We start from the raw sequence: 22,050 nt of genomic DNA, 5'->3' as shown, positions 1-22,050 counted from the left end.
CACTACTGGGAAAACGATGGCTTTTACTATACGGACCTTTGTTGGCAAGGTGATGTCTCTGCTTTTTAAGATGCTGTCTACGTTTGTCATTGCTTTTCTCCCAAGGAGCAGGCGTCTTTTAATTTCGTGACTGCTGTCACCATCTGCACTGATCATGGAGCCCAAGAAAGTAAAATCTCTCACTGCCTCCATTTCTTCCCCTTCTATTTGCCAGGAGGTGATGGGCCCAGTGGCCATGATCTTTGTTTTTTTGATGTTGAGCTTCAGACCATATTTTGCGCTCTCCTCTTTCACCCTCATTAAAAGGTTCTTTAATTCCTCTTCACTTTCTGCCATCAAGGTTGTGTCATCTGCATATCTGAGGTTGTTGATATTTCTTCCGGCAATCTTAATTCCGGCTTGGGATTCATCCAGCCCAGCCTTTCGCATGATGAATTCTGCATATAAGTTAAATAAGCAGGGAGACAATATACAGCCTTGCCGTACTCCTTTCCCAATTTGGAACCAATCAGTTGTTCCATATCCAGTTCTAACTGTAGCTTCTTGTCCCACATAGAGATTTCTCAGGAGACAGATGAGGTGATCAGGCACTCCCATTTCTTTAAGAACTTGCCATAGTTTGCTGTGGTCAACACAGTCAAAGGCTTTTGCATAGTCAATGAAGCAGAAGTAGATGTCTTTCTGGAACTCTCTAGCTTTCTCCATAATCCAGCGCATGTTTGCAATTTGGTCTCTGGTTCCTCTGCCTCTTCTAAATCCAGCTTGCACTTCTGGGAGTTCTCGGTCCACATACTGCTTGAGCCTTCCTTGTAGAATTTTAAGCATAACCTTGCTAGCGTGTGAAATGAGTGCAATTGTGCGGTAGTTGGAGCATTCTTTGGCACTGCCTTTCTTTGGGATTGGGATGTAGACTGATCTTCTCCAATCCTCTGGCCACTGCTGAGTTTTCCAAACTTGCTGGCATATTGAGTGTAGCACCTTAACAGCATCATCTTTTAAAATTTTAAACAGTTCAGCTGGAATACCATCACTTCCACTGACCTTGTTATTTGCAGTGCTTTCTAAGGCCCATTTGACTTCACTCTCCAGGATGTCTGGCTCAAGGTCAGCAACCACACTATCTGGGGTGTATGAGACATCCATATCTTTCTGGTATAATTCCTCTGTGTATTCTTGCCACCTCTTCTTGATGTCTTCTGCTTCAGTTAGGTCTTTACCACTTTTGTCCTTTATTATGGCAATCTTTGTACGAAATGTTCCTTTCATATTTCTGATTTTCTTGAACAGATCTCTGGTTCTTCCCATTCTGTTGCTTTCCTCTATTTCTTTGCATTGCTCGTTTAAGAAGGCCTTCTTGTCTCTCCTTGCTATTCTTTGGAAGTCTGCATTCAATTTCTTGTATCTTTCATTATCTCCCTCGCATTTTGCTTGCCTTCTCTCCCCCGCTAATTGTAAGGCCTCGTTGGACAGCCACTTTGCTTTCTTGCATTTCTTTTTCATTGGGATGGTTTTAGTTGCTGCCTCCTGTATAATGTTGCGAGCCTCCACCCATAGTTCTTCAGGCACTCTGTCCAGCAAATCTAAATCCTTAAACCTGTTCCTCACTTCCACTGTGTATTCATAAGGGATTTGGTTTAGATTGTATCTTACCTGTCCAGTGGTTTTTCCTACTTTCTTCAGTTTAAGCTTGAATTTTGCTATAAGCAGCTGATGATCTGAGCCACAGTCAGCTCCAGGTCTTGTTTTTGCTGACTGTATAGAGCTTCTCCATCTTTGGCTGCAGAGAATATAATCAATCTGATTTCGATGTTGCCCATCTGGGGATGTCCATGTGTAGAGTCGTCTTTTGTGTTGTTGGAAAAGCGTGTTTGTGATGACCAGCTTGTTCTCTTGGCAGAACTCTATTAGCCTTTGCCCTGCTTCGTTTTGATCTCCAAGGCCAAACTTGCCAGTTGTTCCTTTTATCTCTTGATTCCCTACTTTAGCATTCCCCAGACATTCTAAGGACCCTCAAAATTGTGAGATGTATGAACAGGTAGTCCGTCGTTTTAAAGCCAAGCATAGCAGATGCCCCCCCACTCCCTGCAATCCAGGGGACCTAACCCAGATCTGTGTCAGGTCTGCTTGGTCCCCTGCATTGTCATCTCAACCCACCCCCCAGCAACATCACTGCCCATGTGGCGTGGCTCAGGCACCAGACGTACCCACCAACAATGCCATCTTGTCCCACCCTATGGCTGCCGTTGCTGCATTGTTGGAAACTTGCCTCACTTGCCACTGCCACCTTGCCAAAAGAAATCCCAACTCCTGCATCAACGGTTGCCATTGCTTCTTGGCCCATTAAGTGATGACGAGAAACTGTCCAACCACTGGCACTGAGATAACATGGGTGGGAAGTAACTAGTCCTGCCCCCCCCCAGGTCCTGGGGATCTCTATGGCCTCAGACACACTCTTTTCAGTTCTGCTACCCTACCAAGCATTTGTTCTTGGTTAGCAGTTCATGGTTTGTCTGGAGGAGACCAGCCCCATGCTCCCATATGGATGACACTGTTGCTCAGCTCACAGCAGTAGGACTAAAGGAGTAAAGTAGTCACAATCTCCCTCTGCTCTAGGAGTACTGTTCTAAACCTCTGGGCTTGCTGTTCAGTTTTTCTATACTACTATATTTATTCTCTTACAGGACAAATGTAAAAAACGGTTTTGGAGACAATACTTGTCTGTAACAGCATAGTTTTATTTCACATACAAGAGTTTTGTCACTAGCTTTTGAGCTCTACAGGATTTTTGTCAGGATCCGGTGGATGTTATTACCCATTTTGTAGAGAATCAATACTCCAATAGCACAGAATCCAATACCAAGTACATATACAAATTGTTTCCTTCCATGGCATGAACATGGCAAACACATGCCAGAAACTATTACTGAAAGGTAAATTACATGTTTTCATATATCTTAAACTAACTTAGTAAGTTTATATTCATTTATAGTGCCCCTTTTCCCTCCCAAGGATTACATAATCAGTGGTGGGGATAAAAGAGCAATTTACATTTTTAAAACAGTAACACAACCAGTAGAAATTGAATGCATGTTGTTTAAACACAAAATATTGGATAAAGCCACTATTTCCATGATAGAAAAAAGGTTAAAAAAATATCATTTTTCACATGGTAAGATTTTGCTAGCTAAGAGTAACAAAAATAATATATTTTTGAAAACTGAAAATTCAGTTATCAGCATTTACAAAAACCAAAAGGGTACCCAGATTATTACAATGAATAGTTAATAGATCTATTTTCTTAAGGCAAATAATTGCAGCCATCAGTAACAGTAATCTATTGTGAGTTTACACTGTGCATATGATTTTTAATTCTTCTACGTATTTTTCTTCCCAGTTTTGATATGGAGCCTTGTTTTGGGCAATGTACCTGTCAGCTTTAAGTCTGATGTATCATTTCATAACACTTCAGTTTCTTGTCTCCAGGTTTAAAGCAGTGGAAAACTTTGTGCACCTTCCATATGCCATAGATCTCTAGCATGGATAGTGATCATGGTTGGCACACACTTGTAGCCTCCTGCCAGTGTTGTGGCGCCCTCTTGGTGAAGTACATTGCATAGCAGCAAAACAAGGACCACTGTGCGCATTCCACTGTCAGTTCTGATGATTTTAAATACAGCAGGAACAAAGTTCTCTTGCGTTGCAGCAACATTTTCTACTCATTAAGACCAACCCCGCATTTTCACACCCAGGCTTTCCACCCTGGAAAGAGGCGGCTGAGATTCTTTGGGTCCATGGCTTGCTGTATGAGAAGGTTCACCTGACCTCCTACACTGAGCACTGTCCCCTCTTCCACACCTTTAAGCTTCTCCTGAAGTCGCATCAGAACACGCTCTGCCACTTTATTAAACGTCTGGTTATCACTGTTGAGAATAAAAAAAAAGTAAGAAAATATAAATTGCAGAGCCTCGCAGATGTTCATGTTAGTCACAACCCCCATCCCCGGTAGTGATTTCTTACTTTGATTTTTTGTTACATCCCTGATCAGCACCATTGAAACTTGAGTTGATGTCTGTTTCATCCTCTGGCCTTTGCTGCAAATACAAAGCTTTCAAGGGATTCATGGTCCAGTCAAAAAGTGGGTCATATAGAAGCACCTGTAAAACAAGGCAAAAATAGACATCTAAATGAAGCCTAAATTCCCTAAAAAGGCAGGCAAATAAAGACTGGCAATGTTGTTCAGCATGTGAATTAAATGTTATGATTTGGTCCCATCTTGGTAATAAAACATTTCAATTATTTTAGCAATTGGGCAGTTATAAATGTTCTGTCAACAGCAAATACAGCTACAATGAATCTGCTTTTTGAAATACAGAAACTCCTTGTAGAGTTTCCTCTAAGCTGTTTGTGGCCACCTGATAAATGGTAACCGCTAGGTTGAACTACCATAGTGTGTCATTTGTAAGACTGTCTTCACACAGTGTGAATACCAACTGTTCAAGACAGCAGTGGCTAGGTTGCTAATGGAAACTGGGTAGAAAACATCCTACAACTGTGTTAAAATATTTACTAAGGGTGGGACAGAATTCAGGGCCCTTAATGCTGATCTCAGGATTCTGGTTGGTTCATATATGCATGGACATTCCCTGAGAAAATAAGGTTCTAGGCTGCTTAGGGTTTTAAAGGTTAACTGCACCACTTCAAAACAAACTGGTAACCAGTGTAATTTGTGTTGTACTACATGCTGGGAGTCTTGATCCCAAGCCATCCTTCATGTGCAGATCTGTGTGCATGCATGCCACATGCTGGGGCTTGATCATGCCCACAAATTTAAATAATTTCAGTTGTGTGTTCAAATGGGCTCATATGTCAGTCTAACATCTTTTCCTTCCTTAAAACATTCTGCTCCCTTGAAACAGAAAAGGTTCAGAGCTGCATTACAATATTTCAGTAAATCTCCTGTAACAAGTTATAAGTGCTTAAAATATTTATAAACTTTTCGTGTGCCTAACAGTTTAGAATGTTGAAGCAAAACTTTTGCACTAGGAGCTGCCACAGTTTAAATGCCAAAGAAGTTTATGAAAGTTTTTAAATACAACCAATACCTTTCAGCTTTTCATCGACAGCCACAAAAAAAGGCTTACCTCTACAATAGTAAGCAAAGCTTCTTGGGAATTTCTCATAACCACCATAGTTTTTTCACAGCATCTAGAAGATATTTTCAGAACAGTTTTCTAAATTATTTTCCACTAATAGTTTCAATATACGACAGCATTTTGTTTTTTATAGCTAATGGCAGTGTTTCTTACTGGGTCTCATTAGACCAAAAATAAAAATGTAACGAACATGGTTTTCACTGGTTTACACTACAAGCTTGTTCAAAAAGCTGAGCTGGTGGAATTCTATTGTAACTTTAACAGTGAAATGCTTAAGAAGCAAGTGCAGTTATATACTATACCTCCTGAAGACTCCTTCTACACCAGTGATGCCCATTCCATCCACTATATCTCTTGTTAGCCTGAAAGGTATGATCTCTGGGGTAGGAAGGATTTTGCCCTGCTCAAAAGCAACACCTGGCAGAGGAAAAGAGAAATGCAACGTTTTTAAAAGGGTTATATATACACAAAAGAATAATATATGATCGCTTGTGTTTATACATACCTAGATCAATGTGCACGAGTTCTGCGGTTTGCTCATCTAACAGAATATTCTGTACATGTCTGTCTCCAAGACCAAGTATGTAGCCAACTGAAAGAAGGAAGTCTCAAAATGAACCCAGAAGCACTTGCCTACATTTCATTTCCCCCCTTTATACATACAACTCACAGCTTCTCTCTGCATTTATTTATTCCCCGCCCAACAGGTTTTCCTTGCTTGTAAGGTTCTGAGAAGGTCTATTCTCCTTTTCCAACCACAGTCTACCATGTTGCATTAAGTGCTACTCTGGAAGGTCCCCTAATCTTCAGCAATGGTTTTTCAAGAGGAACAAAGAACTGGTGGGAGGATTGAAATGCTTGGGAACATGCCTAAGGATAGAAAATATACCTGAGTGCGGCTCCCTCTCTTTCTCCCATTCACAAAATAAATTAATCCCATGTAGTGCTATGTCGCAGTGTCAGTACACTCATGCTGCCATCTTATATTTAAAGCAGCTACTGTACACTTTTGTGCAGCATAAACCATACCATTTTTAATGATAGTTTACTTTTTAATTATTAAATGGATTAAATCTCAGTAAACTTTCACACATGGGTGCATTTTGAAGATGCCAAAACAAGTGGGAGGTGATTCACAGTTAATTCAACAAAGCAAACGAGTAACATTGGCATTTCATTCCCAGTCAGCTATACACCTGAATGAAAATACCTATAGAAAAGAAAGCAGCCCTCTAACTGCGCCAAAACTATCAGCCCCAACAATTAAAATTTGTCCCCTGTGATCAAAATCTATGTACTATCAACTAAAGCTCACGGAGCACCTTGGAAGAGGAGGACAAAACAGCAAGAGTCATTACATTTTCGTTATTAAATAGATTAAGACCTTTAGCTCTTGTTGAAACGAAACACTATTTTCAATTTGTCTTTATAGTTATAAAATTATTATTGAAGTGTGCCAAAAACCAGCCATATTTTTACAGTACCTATTGATGAAGTAGCAACACTGCGAGTATATGCCAGCCGTTTCTCAAACCATACTGCTGGATCAAGAAATTTTTCCATGCAGAAATAACGAAATACAGGTTGAAAATTCTGACATACATCCATAAAGACGTTACATTTCTCCTCAGGATTTTTCCTTTGGGCCTCCTTCAAAGTAAACCATAAACAATTTAAAGATGGGTGTGAAAAATACTTTTGTTGCTTATGTACAGCTGTACTTGCAGTGAGAACACAACACATAACATTCATGAAACACCTGCCCTTCAAAATACCAATAGGTGTGCAACAATTGGGCAAAACGGAAGTGAAGTGTCGCAAAGTGGACAGTGTGCTGGCTTAAGGGTGGGGGAGATAAAGGCTCAAATCCCTGCCTAACCTATACAGTTCACCCATTAACTCTGGGTCAGATATTATCTCTCACCTGAACTGACAATGGGAGAAGGGAAGCCTGGATGGTTTACTATGAATGCACTTCCTCTGGAGGAATGAATGGGGGATCCATCCATGAATGGGTGAAGCCCTTCTTCCACCAGGAGAGGCACATGCAAGTATGTGATAAGCTTCTGAAGATCTACGCTCAAGCGAGTATAGAAAGATCTGAGGAGTTGAAATGTCCCCTAACGTATGGGTCTAGTCAAAATAAGAAAAATTCCTTCCAGTAGCACCTTAAAGACCAACTAAGTTAGTTCTTGGTATGAGCTTTCGTGTGCATGCACACTTCTTCAGATAGTGTGGGGGTCTAGGCTTGTGAATCCGAAGTCAGTCCCTTGGAACAAGGTCTGATACGGACTAAGAAAATCAAAGCTCTGGCTGTCTCTCGAGTGTATGTGTATGAAGGTTGAATGCTGGGACCAGGGAAAGGTCTCTTTCATCCCTTTCACATAAAGTACCCAAGCTTCCTTTCTCTGGATGGCATTAAGGAGGATACGACCCATGGATGGGATGCTCTCTATCTAGCTAGGTCATGTAGGGTGGGTAGTGCCAGACCTGGAATATAGGAGGAGGATAGAATCTGTAGAATTCTCCTGTCAAAAGTTGCTTCTGTTGAACCTAAAGTATCTAACCTGTAGTTCTGGTGAAGGTAGATGGAGACTTCCAAGTGGCTGTCCTGCAAATTTTGGACAGTGGGGCATTAGCGGAAAGTGTTTGGGAGGGCAGTTACTGGTTTGTGGGTGTTTTGTTTTTGATTTCTTAAAATGTATTTTGTGCTTTTTTATTTATGTTGAAGGGCGGTATACAAATTTGATAAATAAACAAATAAAGCGAAGTAGACAAAAGACCTGGTGAAATGTGCTGTGACGAAGCTAGGCCATAAAATCCTGTAATAATTTTATCCTCTTTCTTGTGGCAGCTGTGAAGTTGGCAATAGCCTTTCACTGGCAGACCTACTCCCTATTCATGATAAAAGGTTATTGGGGAAAGTGTGGGATTTGACTTCTTACAGATGTGAACACATCAAAACAGATTGTATGGGTGGGTGTGATGAGAACAGACGATTTTGTGGTGAGTGTTCATAGCCTAAATCAAAAATAAGGAATATACCGCTAGACACAGCATATCATGCTTGGGAAGGATTTGCTTCTGACTCACCATCATTTTCCTTTGGCAATCTATGCTACTATAGTCCTTTGGCCTATATCGTTTGTGAGCACTGCTGTCAGTATTGATGAGGAATTCACCCAGAGGAATCGTTCCTGTGCACCACTCTAAGACACCGCTTCTCTGTGAAAGGGGAACCACCTTAAGGAATAAGCAGACGTATTAACTGTCATGATTAACTAGTGCTAATTCAAATCAGATTCCTTTGTAACCTTAGTTTGAAAACCCATTTTGGAATCATGGGTACAATCTCTAGTTTACATTAGAAAATGCCCTGTGGAAAGTGAAATAAAATCCCGAGAGAGAGAGAGAGCGCGCGCGCGTGCGCACACATGTATTTATAACACTAGCTCCCAGTTTTCAAACTAGAGTCCCTAGACTCAGTGGCAGAGCATGTGAGGTGCATGTAGAAGGTCCTAGATTCAATTCCCGTCACCTCCATCTTAAAAGATCTTGAGTAGTAAGTCCTAAGTGCCACTTTCAGAGCTAAATTCAGTAATTATCAGAGCCTATATAAAGGAAGCTTCTTTGGCTGGTGAACCCACATCATGTCTGCAACAGGCTACTTTGATGGAACAAGAGCAAAACTTGCCTTATATCTGCGGATAGTCAATTTTCTCTTTCTGGTTTCAGTATTTTGCTGAAGCAGAGCATTGCACATCTGGAAAACCTGCTGCATGACAGCATCCTGTCTCAGGTCATCACGGCCCTTTAAGAGATACAAAAAAGGCAATGGTATAGAAATGGCATCTGCTGAACACTACAACTACTTTATGTTATTTATATTTATTTGGAAGTGAGGTAAACTTTTATTCAAAACAAGTATGCAAAGTACTGTAGACTTAAGCAACAGGAAAAGTATCCAGACAATTGAGCAGTACTGTCACTTTATACTTTGTCTTCTGGGATCACTTAGAAGTTTTGAAATACATTGTACATTTAGTAAGTAAGTAAATACAGTGGTGCCTCGCAAGATGAAAAGAATCCGTTCCGCGAGTCTCTTTGTCTTGCGGTTTTTTCGTCTTGCGAAGCAAGCCCATTAGCGGCTTTGCGGGTTTTGCGGATCAGCTGATAAGCGGTTTAGCGGCTTAGGATCAGCTGATAAGCGGCTTAGCGGCTTGGGGAAAAGGGGGGGGAAGGAAAAAAAACCCGCAGCAACTCGCAAGACATTTTCGTCTTGCGAAGCAAGTCCATAGGAAATTCGTTTTGCGAAGCACCTCCAAAACGGAAAACCCTTTTGTCTAGCGGGTTTTCCGTCTTGCGAGGCATTCGTCTTGCGGGGCACCACTGTATATATTTAGAAATGTGTAAGAACGTATTTCCATTCATCCCTACATCAGGCGCTTATAAATTTCCCACGGTTTTACTTTACAGCAGCTCAGTATTTTCAATACAGAGAAATAAAACGTATCAACTTCCACCAAAGGCAAGGTTCACACCACAGAACATGGCATAAGTTAAAAACCCAATATTCTACATTAAATTTACAAGTCTCATGGTTTTTAAATAAAAAAAGACACCTCTCTAGCACGTGCAACACACAGAACTTACCTTGACAAGTTGCCTCCTCTCTTTGCCATCTGATCCAACACAGTCTATTATTTTTGGTAGATTAAGGCCTCCTGCTAAGCGAAATTCTGGCTTGAATGACCTTATTGTAACCAAATTTTCATACTTCCCACTTGGATCCACCTAAAATCATAAATACATTTAGGCGCTGCTGTATCATGTTCACCACAATATTACATGTTCACTACAGTACTGATAGCCATTTCTCTGTCTGCTAGAATGAAACATGTGCAGGTTACAGACTCCGCTAACCCAGAAATAGTACCTCGGGTTAAGAACTTTGCTTCAGGATGAGAACATAAATCTTGCTCCGGCGGCGCGGCAGCAGCGGGAGGCCCCATTAGCTAAAGTGGTACCTCAGGTTAAGAACAGTTTCAGGTTAAGAACGGACCTCCAGAACGAATTAAGTACTTAACCCGAGGTACCACTGTAATCCCCGCTAATATGACTATGTAAGGATTATTACTGAGATTATTACTGAGTTTTATTTACCTTGATTTCCATGGTGGGTACAACAACATGATCTAGATTCTTTAGCTTGGTGATAGGTTGATCAGAAGGGATATTTATGCCTCCTGCACAAACAATACACAAATTATCTTAAATGCCATTGCTAACATTTGTTGCTATATGAACTCCTGCACACTGGACTTCAAACAATGATGAAATTGTTTCCAAGATGTCTCTGATATTACAGAAATTATTCTAGATTTTCTAGTGTGGTGCCATCTACCCCTTTGCAACGCCTTTCTACTGCGTATCAGACCTTCTCTATTATTTTAACTCTTTTAAATATATCTAATTGTACTATAAATATTACATTGTAAACTGGCCCGTCCCCAAATACTAAAATAACCAGAGTACTGCCAATTTGCTCTGTGGCAAAGGCTGTTACAGATACCTGCACAAATTGGATACAGTTCACTGGCTAACAAATATCATTATAGCCTATAAATTGCACAGATAATTTACTCTTGACAAAACATCCTGGAGAAGCAAAGCAGTATTTTTCAGCTATTTATTACACAGTATGAAACTGAAGGATTATTGTTGATTTTCAACTCCCACCGCAATTATCCCCATTTTCCATATTCTTACTTCTCTCTGACTTCCAGGGAGTCGCGTCCATGTTTGCTAAAGTGATATAAGCATTGCAGAGGGCTTCAACATTTGCCACCATAATAGCTCTTTCATGCTTGATAATGTTAATTATATTGCTAGCAGCTTCCATCCGTTCCTATCGGTTGAAAAAGGAATACTGGTAAAAGTGAGTGTTTTACTTACAATCTGTTGTTGTTTAGTCGTTTAGTCGTGTCCGACTCTTCGTGACCCCATGGACCAGAGCACGCCAATCTACAATCTACTTTAGATTACAATCTACAATCTACTTTAGATTAAAACAATTCAGAGCTCTGACAACAAAGGAAGCATTAAGAAACTGGGCCAACTGCTGGTGGGTAACTTTACTGCAGCTCTGACATTATGAAAAACAGGCCCCAACTACAATACTGTCCATGCAAACACAAAACATTTCCCGCTCCCCCAGCCTTAAGCACCCCAGAAACAGGTGAATTAAAGTACCTTGTCAAGTTGAGAAGTTTCTTTTGGTGTGTTTTTTGTTTGCCTGCTTCTTGATGCTTCCGGCTTTGCGAAGAGTTCATCCTTGTTGGCATTCACCAATGCCAAGATTATAAACAAAGTGTGATGTGGATGGTCCAGAGAAATTCTAGCTATAAGCTGTTAAGAAATATATTTATTTTAAAAAAGTTATACAACTAGCATTCTTACTCTGTGATCTGCATATTAAAGCAAGCATCAAAGGTTCAGCAGCAATGCTCAATGATTCAGTTCTATACTGGACTTCATATGTCATATTTCTATACTGGACTTCATATTTCATATTTCTATACTGGACGTCATATTTCAAATGCTATTTCTATTTGAATGTGACAATAAACCACAGTTCAGCACTATATGAATGAGCTTCAATGAATTAATCTGGGTTGAAGCCTGGCCATGGGACAGAATTGTTCTTGCAGGTCCTAATGGATCACCTACAGAGAGTAGGATAGAGGGAATGTGACTTTACTGCTGTTTTTTAAAAACCTCTCTTCTCTGCAGCTTTCAGTACCACTAACCATGGTCTCCTTCTAGACTGCCTCCATTCATTTTTGCCTTTAAACTACCCTCTGACCCTCAAATAAAGGGTGGTATATAAAATAAATAAATAAAATGGAATGGTAATTGGGAGCCCAGTGCTATAGATTCCAGTCCTACCTACGAGACAAAGTCCAGCTTTGGGACAGTGCTTTTGCCCCCCCCCCTTGCAGATACCCCCAATGCTATTTAATATCTATATAAAGCAGCTGGCGGTTGGCATTAAGAGTACTGGGGGCAACATGCCATTAATACACTGAGACTCAGCTCTATCATCACATCTGAATAAGGAGAGGCTGTGTGGGTGCCAAACTAGTGCCTGGATGCAGGAAAAATTCAGCCCTGTCAAAGGGACAAAACCTCTGAACTAGTTACTGAGGACTGCACATGCGTGTCCTCAGGCTCCTTCACCATGCAGCACTAGGCAGGGGCATTTTATTTTATTTTTCTCTAATGCTGGGCAAAGGTGTATGAAACCAGGGAGCCATGAGCAATTACAGAGAAGAAGGAAAAAGCTGGACAAAGGACAGAGGAGCTGGGGATGAGAAGGGATGGCACAAAGCTCAGAGATCAGAGGGAAGGAATCAGGAAGTTTCGTTTCGTTATACAGTAGTCCATTTCTGAGCTGCAAAACTGGCTGCAAAAAATGAAAGAGCTAAAATCTAACATTGCAACACTGTAAAATCCTTAACACCCAAACTATCTACATGCAAATAAAGTTTGTTTTTGTATTTTGTTTCTGTGTTTGTTTTGTATTTGCATGTTAAATGAATACAGGGCATCATGGTTGAAGATCAATTACATTAATCAGAATCTGATGAAATCCTTCTGCCTTGCTTTCCATTCGAGCAGCTAGTTGATACATCAGTGGCAAGAATTTGTAAGAGGGTATTTTCTTTGCCTCCGTCTGTTATAATAAAAACAGCAAACAAAAGTAGAAGGTGAGACTGTTGAATAGTATAACACAAATTGCATGTATGCTCAGATATCAGTACATCACAATATTGTTTTCTAATTGCTATCAGTGCAAGGCACTCTTTTTCACAGCAGCATTTTTATCATCCACTTATCACACATTTTCTCACCAGGTTTTACAAGACAGTACTGTACAAGCTGGGGAATAATCTATAGTATTTTAAGATGTAAGCACAGTTTATGACGCCAGCGAGTCAGGACCGAGTTCTTCTTCATCCCCTCATTGTGAACTGGCTTTGGCACAAAGATTTTGGCGTATATTAAGCCAGAGTTCCTTGTTACATCTAAACCGGGGAATTCTGACTTAATGTCAGTTAAGAAACTAGGAAAATAAGCCAGGGAGGAGGAGAGGAGGGCTTGGCTCTGATGCCTGTTTGCATTTTCACAAACAAACTATCAAGCCTGAACGGATTGTCTGAACAAGGCCACTGCCTGGCAGTATTTTGCATGGATTGTGACTGTGAGGAACCTCAATTCCTATGTATTTATTGCAGTGGACGATGAAGCCATTGGATTAGGTAGTTTTGTGGGGTATACATTATATTATTCCTGTTATTTATAAAAATCCTGACATAAGTAAAGAATGCTAAGGTAAAAGAGGACTCTGGGGAAAAGAAGCAGAAAGCCGTAATGAAAGATACTACTTCAAAGAGAGACTGATGGTGGGTTGATTCACTACATGTTGCACCTACTCCGAGAACCCAGAGTACTGGCTGTGGCGGGTGGGGGAGAAAGCGAGAGTATGGAAGCTACAATGGTCTGGGTTCAGAGGAACTTCCCTGTGAATAGAGGCTACGTAAGCTGGGAAAACAAGAAAACTTTCCACTCACTCGCCTCTGTGCCTGCTAGTATGTATGGAACAGGTATGCATAGGGCCTAATCATGTAAAATCCAAGGTACATGAGTATGAACTGTACAACTGATAACCCACACGATCTGAGACTTAAATGTTTTAGATTTTACATGTGGAAAAATGCACCCACGCATAAACATCCAGTGCAATTTGCTCCCCAACCTTATATTTTACTTCACTACAAAGAGGGAATGTATACACAGATGTAATAAAGTTGTATCTTTGTATACACAGATGCAGTAAAGTTACGGTGAGACTAACCTGAATCATCACATTGACTTCATAAACACCAGAGTTCTCAAGCCAGAGAGAACAGAGTCGAAAGATCCACATGTCATGCTCTTCCCCACTCAGTAAACAGTTAATGTAGTTCTCAACGGCTTTGCATAAGAAACGTTTGCGATCCTCTCTCAGTGCGCGAATTGCACCTTCATCAAGTTGTAGTTCCCGCTGAACTCTGACTGTGTATCTTAACAACAGAAATTTAGAAATAAGACTACAAATCTAAAATTCATTTACTTATATGCTGACAGACATTGACTTCATGAAAAAGAGAGCGCCTGGGTTCTCCTCATTCTCAGTACTTGACCCAATGATTACTTTTATTGCCTTACACAATAAAATGGCAGAAGCAGGAAAACTCCTAAGATAATGGTTCATTCATAAGAACATGCTCACTGTTCCCCAAGAATATACACGCCAAAATATAGCTAGATGAACCCCAACCAGCTGACAGACCTGCCTTAACTTACTTACTACGAACTGGTGGCATAACATACCTCAGTTAGTGTCAGGGAACTGACATCAGAGCGAGAGGCGAAGGGGAGGCTCTCTGATGATGCGGAAGAAGGACCCAGCAACAGGGGGAGAAACAGCCCAGTAGAGGGTGAAGCTATTCAGCGCAACACCAGGGATAGAGGGGGGCTGATGGGGGAATCGGAGAGAGGGCTCCAGGATTCTTCACTGGACATCAGTGAGGAGAGCCCAGGTCCTCCGCTGCCCACACCCTCCCTGCGCAGGAGGCTCCCGCGCAGTGAGAGGAGGAGGAGACTGGGCATCAAACAACTTTTATGCTGGAAGAGGTTCAAGAAATGCCCACTGACGGATTCTGCCAACGATTGAGGCAGCCACGATGAGAAAGGGCTGCGCAGTCAGAAAGGTTTAACAAGGCAAATTAGCCTATAGAGGCACCAGTTTACGCACGAGTAACTCATACCCACTACAGTTAGAGAGGCCTACTTGTTTGTAGGAACTTTGTGCTGCTTTAAGAGGCCAACTTCCTCCTTGGCCTTCCTCAGCAAAGCTTGCTTGTTTTCAAACTCTGATGATTTCATGTAGTTCTCAATTCTTTGATACTGAGTGTCCGAAAAACGAGCAAGGGACAGAAAAGCCTTCATCTTTCCACTTTTGAGTTCGGTGCTACTATCATCGTTTTGGTTCCCAACAGCTGTTACTGCCTAGAACCAAATGTTATAAAAACGATAAAACAACAGCCTGGCCATTAAACAACCACCATTTAATGAGTAAGCACGCAAATAAGATTTCAAAAATATCTGCAGAAGTTGTTTACCTTTTCCAAGTAATTCTGCATAATGACTGTCGGGTTTTCTAAGCATGTCTCTGCTAACCAGCTTCCACACAACCTCAGACATTCTGTGTAAATCAGTCGCAGGCTTGGGTCTTCTTTAACCTTAGAAGAATATAATCATGCAGGTCAGACATACTCACTTGTATATAAAGTGACCTCTCCCCAAGCACTCTTTTATTTTGAATTCCCCTTTCAGTTAAGGTTTTCTGCATATGTTTTGGCCCTTCACAAATACAAGTATGTCACATATGTTGCCCTTGTGTTTCTTCAAAACAAAACAGGAATTTAAACAACGCTGCTACTGTCAAGCTGACATAGGACAAAATGTACCATGTCATCTTCATCCAGTTTCTTAATCATCTCCTTTAGGATACTCAGCGCTAAGCTTTCTTCCTTTTTAGCCCAGAACACTTGTGCTTCCTCCAGCTGCCACACACATACCCCATGTCCAGCCGGACTGAACTGTTTGATTTGAAACACTGCTCTTTCTGGAAGCTGGAAAACAAAATGAAGCAAAAAAAAAATTATCTTAAGTTTTGAGATATCATCCATTTCTTCATATTTCTAGAATCCAGTGAAATCTGATACCAATTGTACCTTGTTACAATTACATCCCATCCCTGATCTAACTGCATGTTCATGTACTTAAATCTTCCAAGAATGATTCAGTATGCAAATCCTATTGCTGGAATGAAATGAAAATTCATTTCCTTTACACCCACGTTAAAATCTGTACCACTTATAAGCCACAAATAGTTTGTCCTACATTATATGGCTGCAATTTAAGATATGGGATCAGAGTACAGGGGAATCTAGATCTAGTACTATTAATCAAATAATTGCATATGGAAGACTGAGCCCAAGATAACAGTATTTAGCCTTAAAGGATCTATTAATTTTATGGCTCATGTAGTGAATTTATGGTTGTGCTCAAATTCTTACACCAGAAACAGTGTACTGCAAATCACTGATCACAGATTAGTATATTTTGAACCTTCCCTTTTATGCCTCATAACCAGAGGGGCTATAGAATGATAAATGGAATGATTTCCACTCACTTTCACTCCTAAATATACTTTCAATCTGTACAGCACAATTAATGAATAACACACTAAGGCTGGAAGCTATTTAGGTGAATTAATCCAGAATAGGAACCTGTGGGCATGTGCAAGTGGTGTCCAGCTTTGAGAAAATAGAAATATATTCAGGCCTATAATTGTATGCTATATTATTTCACAGAAAGGACAACTTATTGATCCACTAGAATGTTTTAAACTACCTAAAAAGGAAAGAGAATTTGCAACTGATGCAATAATAACAACAAAATTATGCACTTCTTTTGGGGAATTCAAGAAGGTGACTATATCATGCTGCTGCTCCATAGCTCTTAGTATTGTTAAGGTGCCTAATTGCCAATCAGGCATACTGCAGAAAATGAGAAAATGCACTTGCCAAAATACAATGGCTTGACTTTCACATTTAAATATTTTTTTGTTTGTTTCCAGGCTAGCAAATGTGACTATAGGACACAAGTAGTGTGTTCTCGAAGCTACAAACATGAGTCTGACCAAACTGCGGGAGGCAGTGGAAGACAGGAGTGCCTGGCGTGCTCTGGTCCATGGGGTCACAAAGAGTCGGACACGACTAAAGGACTAAACAACAACAGCGTGGTAACAAGACTAGAGAATTATAATTTCCTAATACATGTTGGAGAAGCCCTGGAGTACCTCTTTAAAAATAATAACATCAATCTATACTTAATATAGCAAATCTGTAAGGGAGAACATCTAGAGTGAATTTTAAGGATTTATTTACCTGTGTGTTTTTTGCCACTCGAGCCAATCTGGACAGCTCCACCAGGTGTTTTGTGAGGATGTCTTTGATGCATTCCCTTTTGGCATTCTCAGTTTCCTTCTCCAGAAGGATCTTCAGAATTACTGTGCGGAGAGCCATGATAGGTTCCTGAAAACTAAAGTCGCTGTCTTGGAGAAGCTGGGACTGTTTCTGCCACTTCAGATACGTACAATTCAGCTGGCTGGCAGTAAAAGATCTGAAAAAAGAAAGCATATGGAAGTGTGTGAGGAATTCTGACTAAATTTTAATAAAGCTGCTTCACGTTGAGTCAGATCACTGAGTCTATTTAGTCCAGTATTGTCTACACTGGCTTGCAGTGGCTTTTTGGGATTTCACACTGGTGTTTCTCCCAGCCCTAACTGGAGATCCCAGGGATGTAAGCTGGGACTTTATGCATGCAAATTAGGTTTGCAGTGAAGGAATGCAGATTCTGATTACCCCATAGGAAAAAATTAATTTCCATGGGTGAAATGTGTAAATACATCCAGGGTCATAAGGAAGGAAAAAGTAAAGCATTGGTTGGAAAAGAAAAGTACCCAGAGAAAAGTTGTCCTATGCATTCCAACTCTCCAATGGTCTGCAGTCTGCAGAGTGTAGGCAGCAATGAATATACAGACTCAAGGCTGCCTTTAGATAGCTCTTCTACTTCCTTGACTCTGCAAATATAAGAAAAAGATCATTGTAACTTCTGATACCTGCCAAAGCAATTTCAAATCCCACTACACAGTGAGCAGAAGTCAGAAAGGATATCTTTTCAAGCAGCACTTAATAGAAACAGACATTACATATAACTTCAACTGAAAATAAATCTGACTGTAACACATGCCCACAATTAAAAAATGTCTTGACTCCATCAAAAGATAAGAGAATTTTCTGATCTACAAAATAAGGGGCATATCACACTACATGTAAAAAGGCAAGTAGCTTCTCTGCAGCATCCAACCTTCTTATTTGCTTAAGCCTTATCTCTAATCTTCAAAATGCACTTCTTTCATTTTTTAAAAAAAATATTTATTAATTTTCAACCGTTTAAACACAACAAAACAGAAAAAACAAAGAAAAAAAGCATAACAAAATAAGACACAAACCATTTAAAACACAAAACAATTTCAATATCTTATCTTTCATTCCCTTATTTCCACGACCTCCTCACACCTCCCTTTTTGTATTCCACTTCTGTTAATTGTTTCAGCAATTCCTTTCCATCTTCCTCTGTTTTCTATCCTATAATTATCTTAACATATTCTAACCTTATTTTTCCCTTTAATACTCTATTAATCTATTTATACTTAATTCCTTATAGCATTTCTACTAGAGCCATATAACTTCATTCCAACATTTTTCTTACATTCATTATTTTTACAGTATTTCTATAAATAGTCTTAAACTTTTTCCAGTCTTCTTCCACCGACTCTTCTCCCTGGTCTCGGATTTCTGCCAGTCGTTTCCGCCAATTCCATATAGTCCATCAACTTCATCTGCCATTCTTCCTGAATAGATAAATCTTGTGTCTTCCAGTACTTCACAATGAGTATTCTTGCTGCTATTGTTGCATACGTGACAAAAGTTCTATCCTTCTTTAACACCAATTGGCCGACCATGCCCAGGAGAAAGGCCTCTGGTTTCTTCAAAAGGGTATATTTAAATACCTTTTTCATTTCGTTATGAATCATCTCCCAAAGTGTCTTAATCCTTGGGCATGTCCATCAAAGGTGAACTCTAATCTTCAAATTCGTCTGTTTTTCTTTAAGTTCAGTCATAGCAAGCGTCAACTTATGTTCATCCAATTGCCTCTGTAGGGCTGGTGCTCTCTTTCTCTTTCTCTCCAGTTGTGTTACTTTACATTCAGCAACAACAGCTTTTTCCCTGGCTTCCTCCGCAGTTTGCCGTATCAGAGTAGGTTCCTGTATCAATTTTTGGGTGGTTTCTGTATTGGTATTATTTATACTTTCTGTATTTAGGTTAATTTTAGTAATTGAAACATCCACTTTCGCATTTATCGTGTCCATTTTCCTGTTAAGCTGATCCAATGAGTCATTTATCTTCAATAATGCAGCCACCAAAGCCTCTTTTGTTGACATTCCTCTTGGTTTTAAATATACTGGTACAAAGGCAGCAACAGAAGAAGCAGGGGGGCCTGATGATGTACCTCTTCTGGATTGTTGCCAAGTCCTCCCAGACCTTAATGTTTTGTCAGCAGTTGACTGGTCTGTTTTTCCTCTTCCATTTACCATAACACTTAAAAGATTCAAGGTCAGTCCCAGAGTCTCATGGTTTTTAACTTGCAGCTGGAAATTCCCCTAGCCCAGCTCTTGTAAAACAACCAGTTTCAAAGGCTTCCACTAGGGGGAAACAGTTTCTATTTGTAATAGTCAATAGTATCCTCTTTTCAACAATCCAAAATTAGTTTCAATTTTCAGTTACTTTTACTCCTTTTTAAAGCAGCTGGAGACAGTAGAAACAATGTATTTCTCTTGTTTAACTAGCTGTCAATGAACGTTCTAAACGCTGTCAATGAACATTCCAAAAGACGTCAGTCCTGCTAGCAGCCCATTTCCAGGGTCAGAGCGGCAGTGTTTTAAATCTCTTCACTCTCTCCCACAGGCATATTCAATCCGCAACTTCCCCCTCTCTTCTCCTGCCTCCAAGAGGGGGTTTAATGTTCTTTACTGATGGAAATTTAATCTTTTACAAAAGACTTTCCAGGACTCCAGCTTGCAACTTCATTGCCTCAGTCTATTTACAAAATGGGAAGGCGGACTTCTTGTTTTGAACCTCCCCGTTACGGTACCAAATTAAATATTTAGAAATCCAATTCTTCCGTTTCAGCTCTACTCACGGGTAATTACTTTAAAGTCAAATTGTCCACAGGAAAAGGTCAGCACTCTCCGGCAACAGCTATGCGGCTTCGCTCCGTGGAAGAAGCAGACGATTCGATGCACCACGCCGCTCACCCCACGTCGCTCCGGAGCCCCAAAAACCGGGGTTCCCCGCGAGTGGGGGAGGTGCAAAAGGTGCCCGCCGAATCCCACGCTCACAGGCTTCTCCCGCCTGTGATTTTAACGGGTCTCCGCCTTCGCGGCTAGACCCAGATTCCCACAGAGCGGATTCCTCCCAGTCAGAGGAATTCCGCCATTACCGGAGGCACCTCCCCGGAAGTCGCCAAAATGCACTTCTTTCAAAAGTATCAAATTGCTATGTTATGCCTTACATAAATTGCATTAAAATCCATGGAAGCTGCATACATTTTACACAAATGAAGCACTGATGTATACATCTCTTATAACATAAACTGCAATGTGTTAGGAAAGCTACAGTTTATTGGCATTTTGTTGTTGTTAATAACATACACAGACACCTGTATGCAAAGCTTGCTACTTACCTGGCACACTTCAGTCTTTCGTAAAAAGTAGAGAATTCATTGTCCCTTAAACACTGTAGAGCATCATACAATGATTCATGGTAGCCTTGTCCTCCAATTTCATCTCTTAAAAGAGAATTAACAAAATTTCTATTTGAATGCAAACATTTTATTAAACTGTCCTTTATAACAGTAATCCTTTATCAGCTTATCAACTGCTACTAAGGCTCCCTTCGTAGCAGTTTTAGGTAAGGGACAAACATTTAAAAATATTACATCTGAAAAGTGATAGTTTGCATTACTTGACGGAAGAGATTTGATCCCACTGCATGTTCCTCCAAGCTGCCTGATAACGAATCTCTTGCAATTCCATAGAACATTCTTTGTTCTCTTGTTCCAGTCCTTTAAGGTAGATGGAGAGTGTGTCACACAGCCCAAAATTCTGCAAGGCCTGCCGATCAGTGAGATAAAAAGTTAAAATGAAAATGATCAGATTTCTGAAAATGCTTTCCAGCACTGGAAGTGAAGCATTTTTACTACACCCAAGTCCCACTTACTTCTAGTCCTAGTAGCACTTCAGGCTACCATGTTCAAGGTCAAAGCATAGTATTATTTTTTTTTTTTTACAGAATTAAACTGTTACAGTCAAAATTATGGACATTGTCATCTAACATCTGGGGGGACCATACTGACTACCCCTGTGAATGTGAGCATTTAGGGGGGGAAAGGGGGGGAGATATGCATTGCTTTAAAAATTACCTCTATTATTCCTGCCTGCCGAGTTGATGGTGGAAGAGTCGTTTCAAGGTCATAGGTTACTAGGGCCTTCTCCCATCTTGCTTCATGCTCATATGTTCTTATCCTATCACGGATAAGAGAATAATATTAAAACTGATAACACTTTGCCTTCAGTTAAAATTGCTAATTTCCCCAATAAAATTATTACCTAGTTAAAGGCTGCAGCATTCTTCCACCACCACAGCCATAGAGACTATCGGGTTCTCCTATGCTTTTGTATATTTCCATGAGAAGGTCCTAGGTACAAGTGAAAATAGTTACTTGACATTCTTCCATCTTACAGAACAAAAAATATTGCAATCTTCTATGGAATATGTTACATGTGACCAATACTTGTCTTTGCCTCTGTTATAAACTTTTAGCACACTTTGATAGACCTCCCACATCCAAACAGAAAGCCCTGTGGGCTACGCTCAGAGACATTAATATGTTTTCCTTTACACAAAATACATAGAGGCCAGGAGCTAGAGAACCATGAAACTCAGAAGGCTCATATCTATTGAATAGCAGCAACACATGACACATAGCAATTTACTTTTGAAACGGATGGGTATTGGAACATTGGTTCATTTACCATGAATGGACCTTCTAGGCTGCCTTAGTGAGACATCCACGGATGGGCTGTGTCTCCCAATTCATC

General features: G+C 40.4%; 1 protein-coding gene across 3 annotated transcripts in view; it reads right to left on the bottom strand.

Annotated features, from left to right (window-relative positions):
* Positions 1-3,570: 3,570 nt before the first annotated feature.
* The window catches only part of ATM (ATM serine/threonine kinase), a 57,420-nt gene continuing 38,940 nt past the window's right edge, over positions 3,571-22,050 (bottom strand). For 2 of the 3 annotated variants that reach the window (XM_082220375.1, XM_082220376.1), the window contains 23 exons: positions 21,559-21,647; positions 21,372-21,474; positions 20,915-21,063; positions 20,634-20,738; positions 17,788-17,907; positions 17,213-17,447; positions 15,728-15,892; positions 15,380-15,499; positions 15,049-15,266; positions 14,071-14,278; positions 12,784-12,888; positions 11,406-11,561; positions 10,923-11,061; positions 10,317-10,399; positions 9,807-9,947; positions 8,848-8,964; positions 8,247-8,396; positions 6,638-6,803; positions 5,659-5,745; positions 5,456-5,570; positions 5,142-5,205; positions 4,018-4,154; positions 3,571-3,920 (listed from right to left, as the gene is read on the bottom strand). In XM_082220375.1, the coding sequence (XP_082076501.1) occupies positions 3,740-3,920; positions 4,018-4,154; positions 5,142-5,205; positions 5,456-5,570; positions 5,659-5,745; positions 6,638-6,803; positions 8,247-8,396; positions 8,848-8,964; positions 9,807-9,947; positions 10,317-10,399; positions 10,923-11,061; positions 11,406-11,561; positions 12,784-12,888; positions 14,071-14,278; positions 15,049-15,266; positions 15,380-15,499; positions 15,728-15,892; positions 17,213-17,447; positions 17,788-17,907; positions 20,634-20,738; positions 20,915-21,063; positions 21,372-21,474; positions 21,559-21,647 (3,153 nt within the window). In that variant the 3' untranslated portion in view covers positions 3,571-3,739. Of the gene's footprint in view, positions 3,921-4,017; positions 4,155-5,141; positions 5,206-5,455; positions 5,571-5,658; positions 5,746-6,637; positions 6,804-8,246; positions 8,397-8,847; positions 8,965-9,806; positions 9,948-10,316; positions 10,400-10,922; positions 11,062-11,405; positions 11,562-12,783; positions 12,889-14,070; positions 14,279-14,303; positions 14,589-15,029; positions 15,267-15,379; positions 15,500-15,727; positions 15,893-17,212; positions 17,448-17,787; positions 17,908-20,633; positions 20,739-20,914; positions 21,064-21,371; positions 21,475-21,558; positions 21,648-22,050 lie in introns of those variants that run through there. The other variant, XM_082220377.1, reaches the window with a different exon arrangement.

Source organism: Podarcis vaucheri (assembly GCF_965113315.1).
Source record: "Podarcis vaucheri genome assembly, chromosome: 4".
Lineage (NCBI taxonomy): Eukaryota > Metazoa > Chordata > Lepidosauria > Squamata > Lacertidae > Podarcis > Podarcis vaucheri.
Note: the sequence above shows the minus strand (reverse complement) of the source record. Positions and strands in the feature narration are given on the sequence as shown.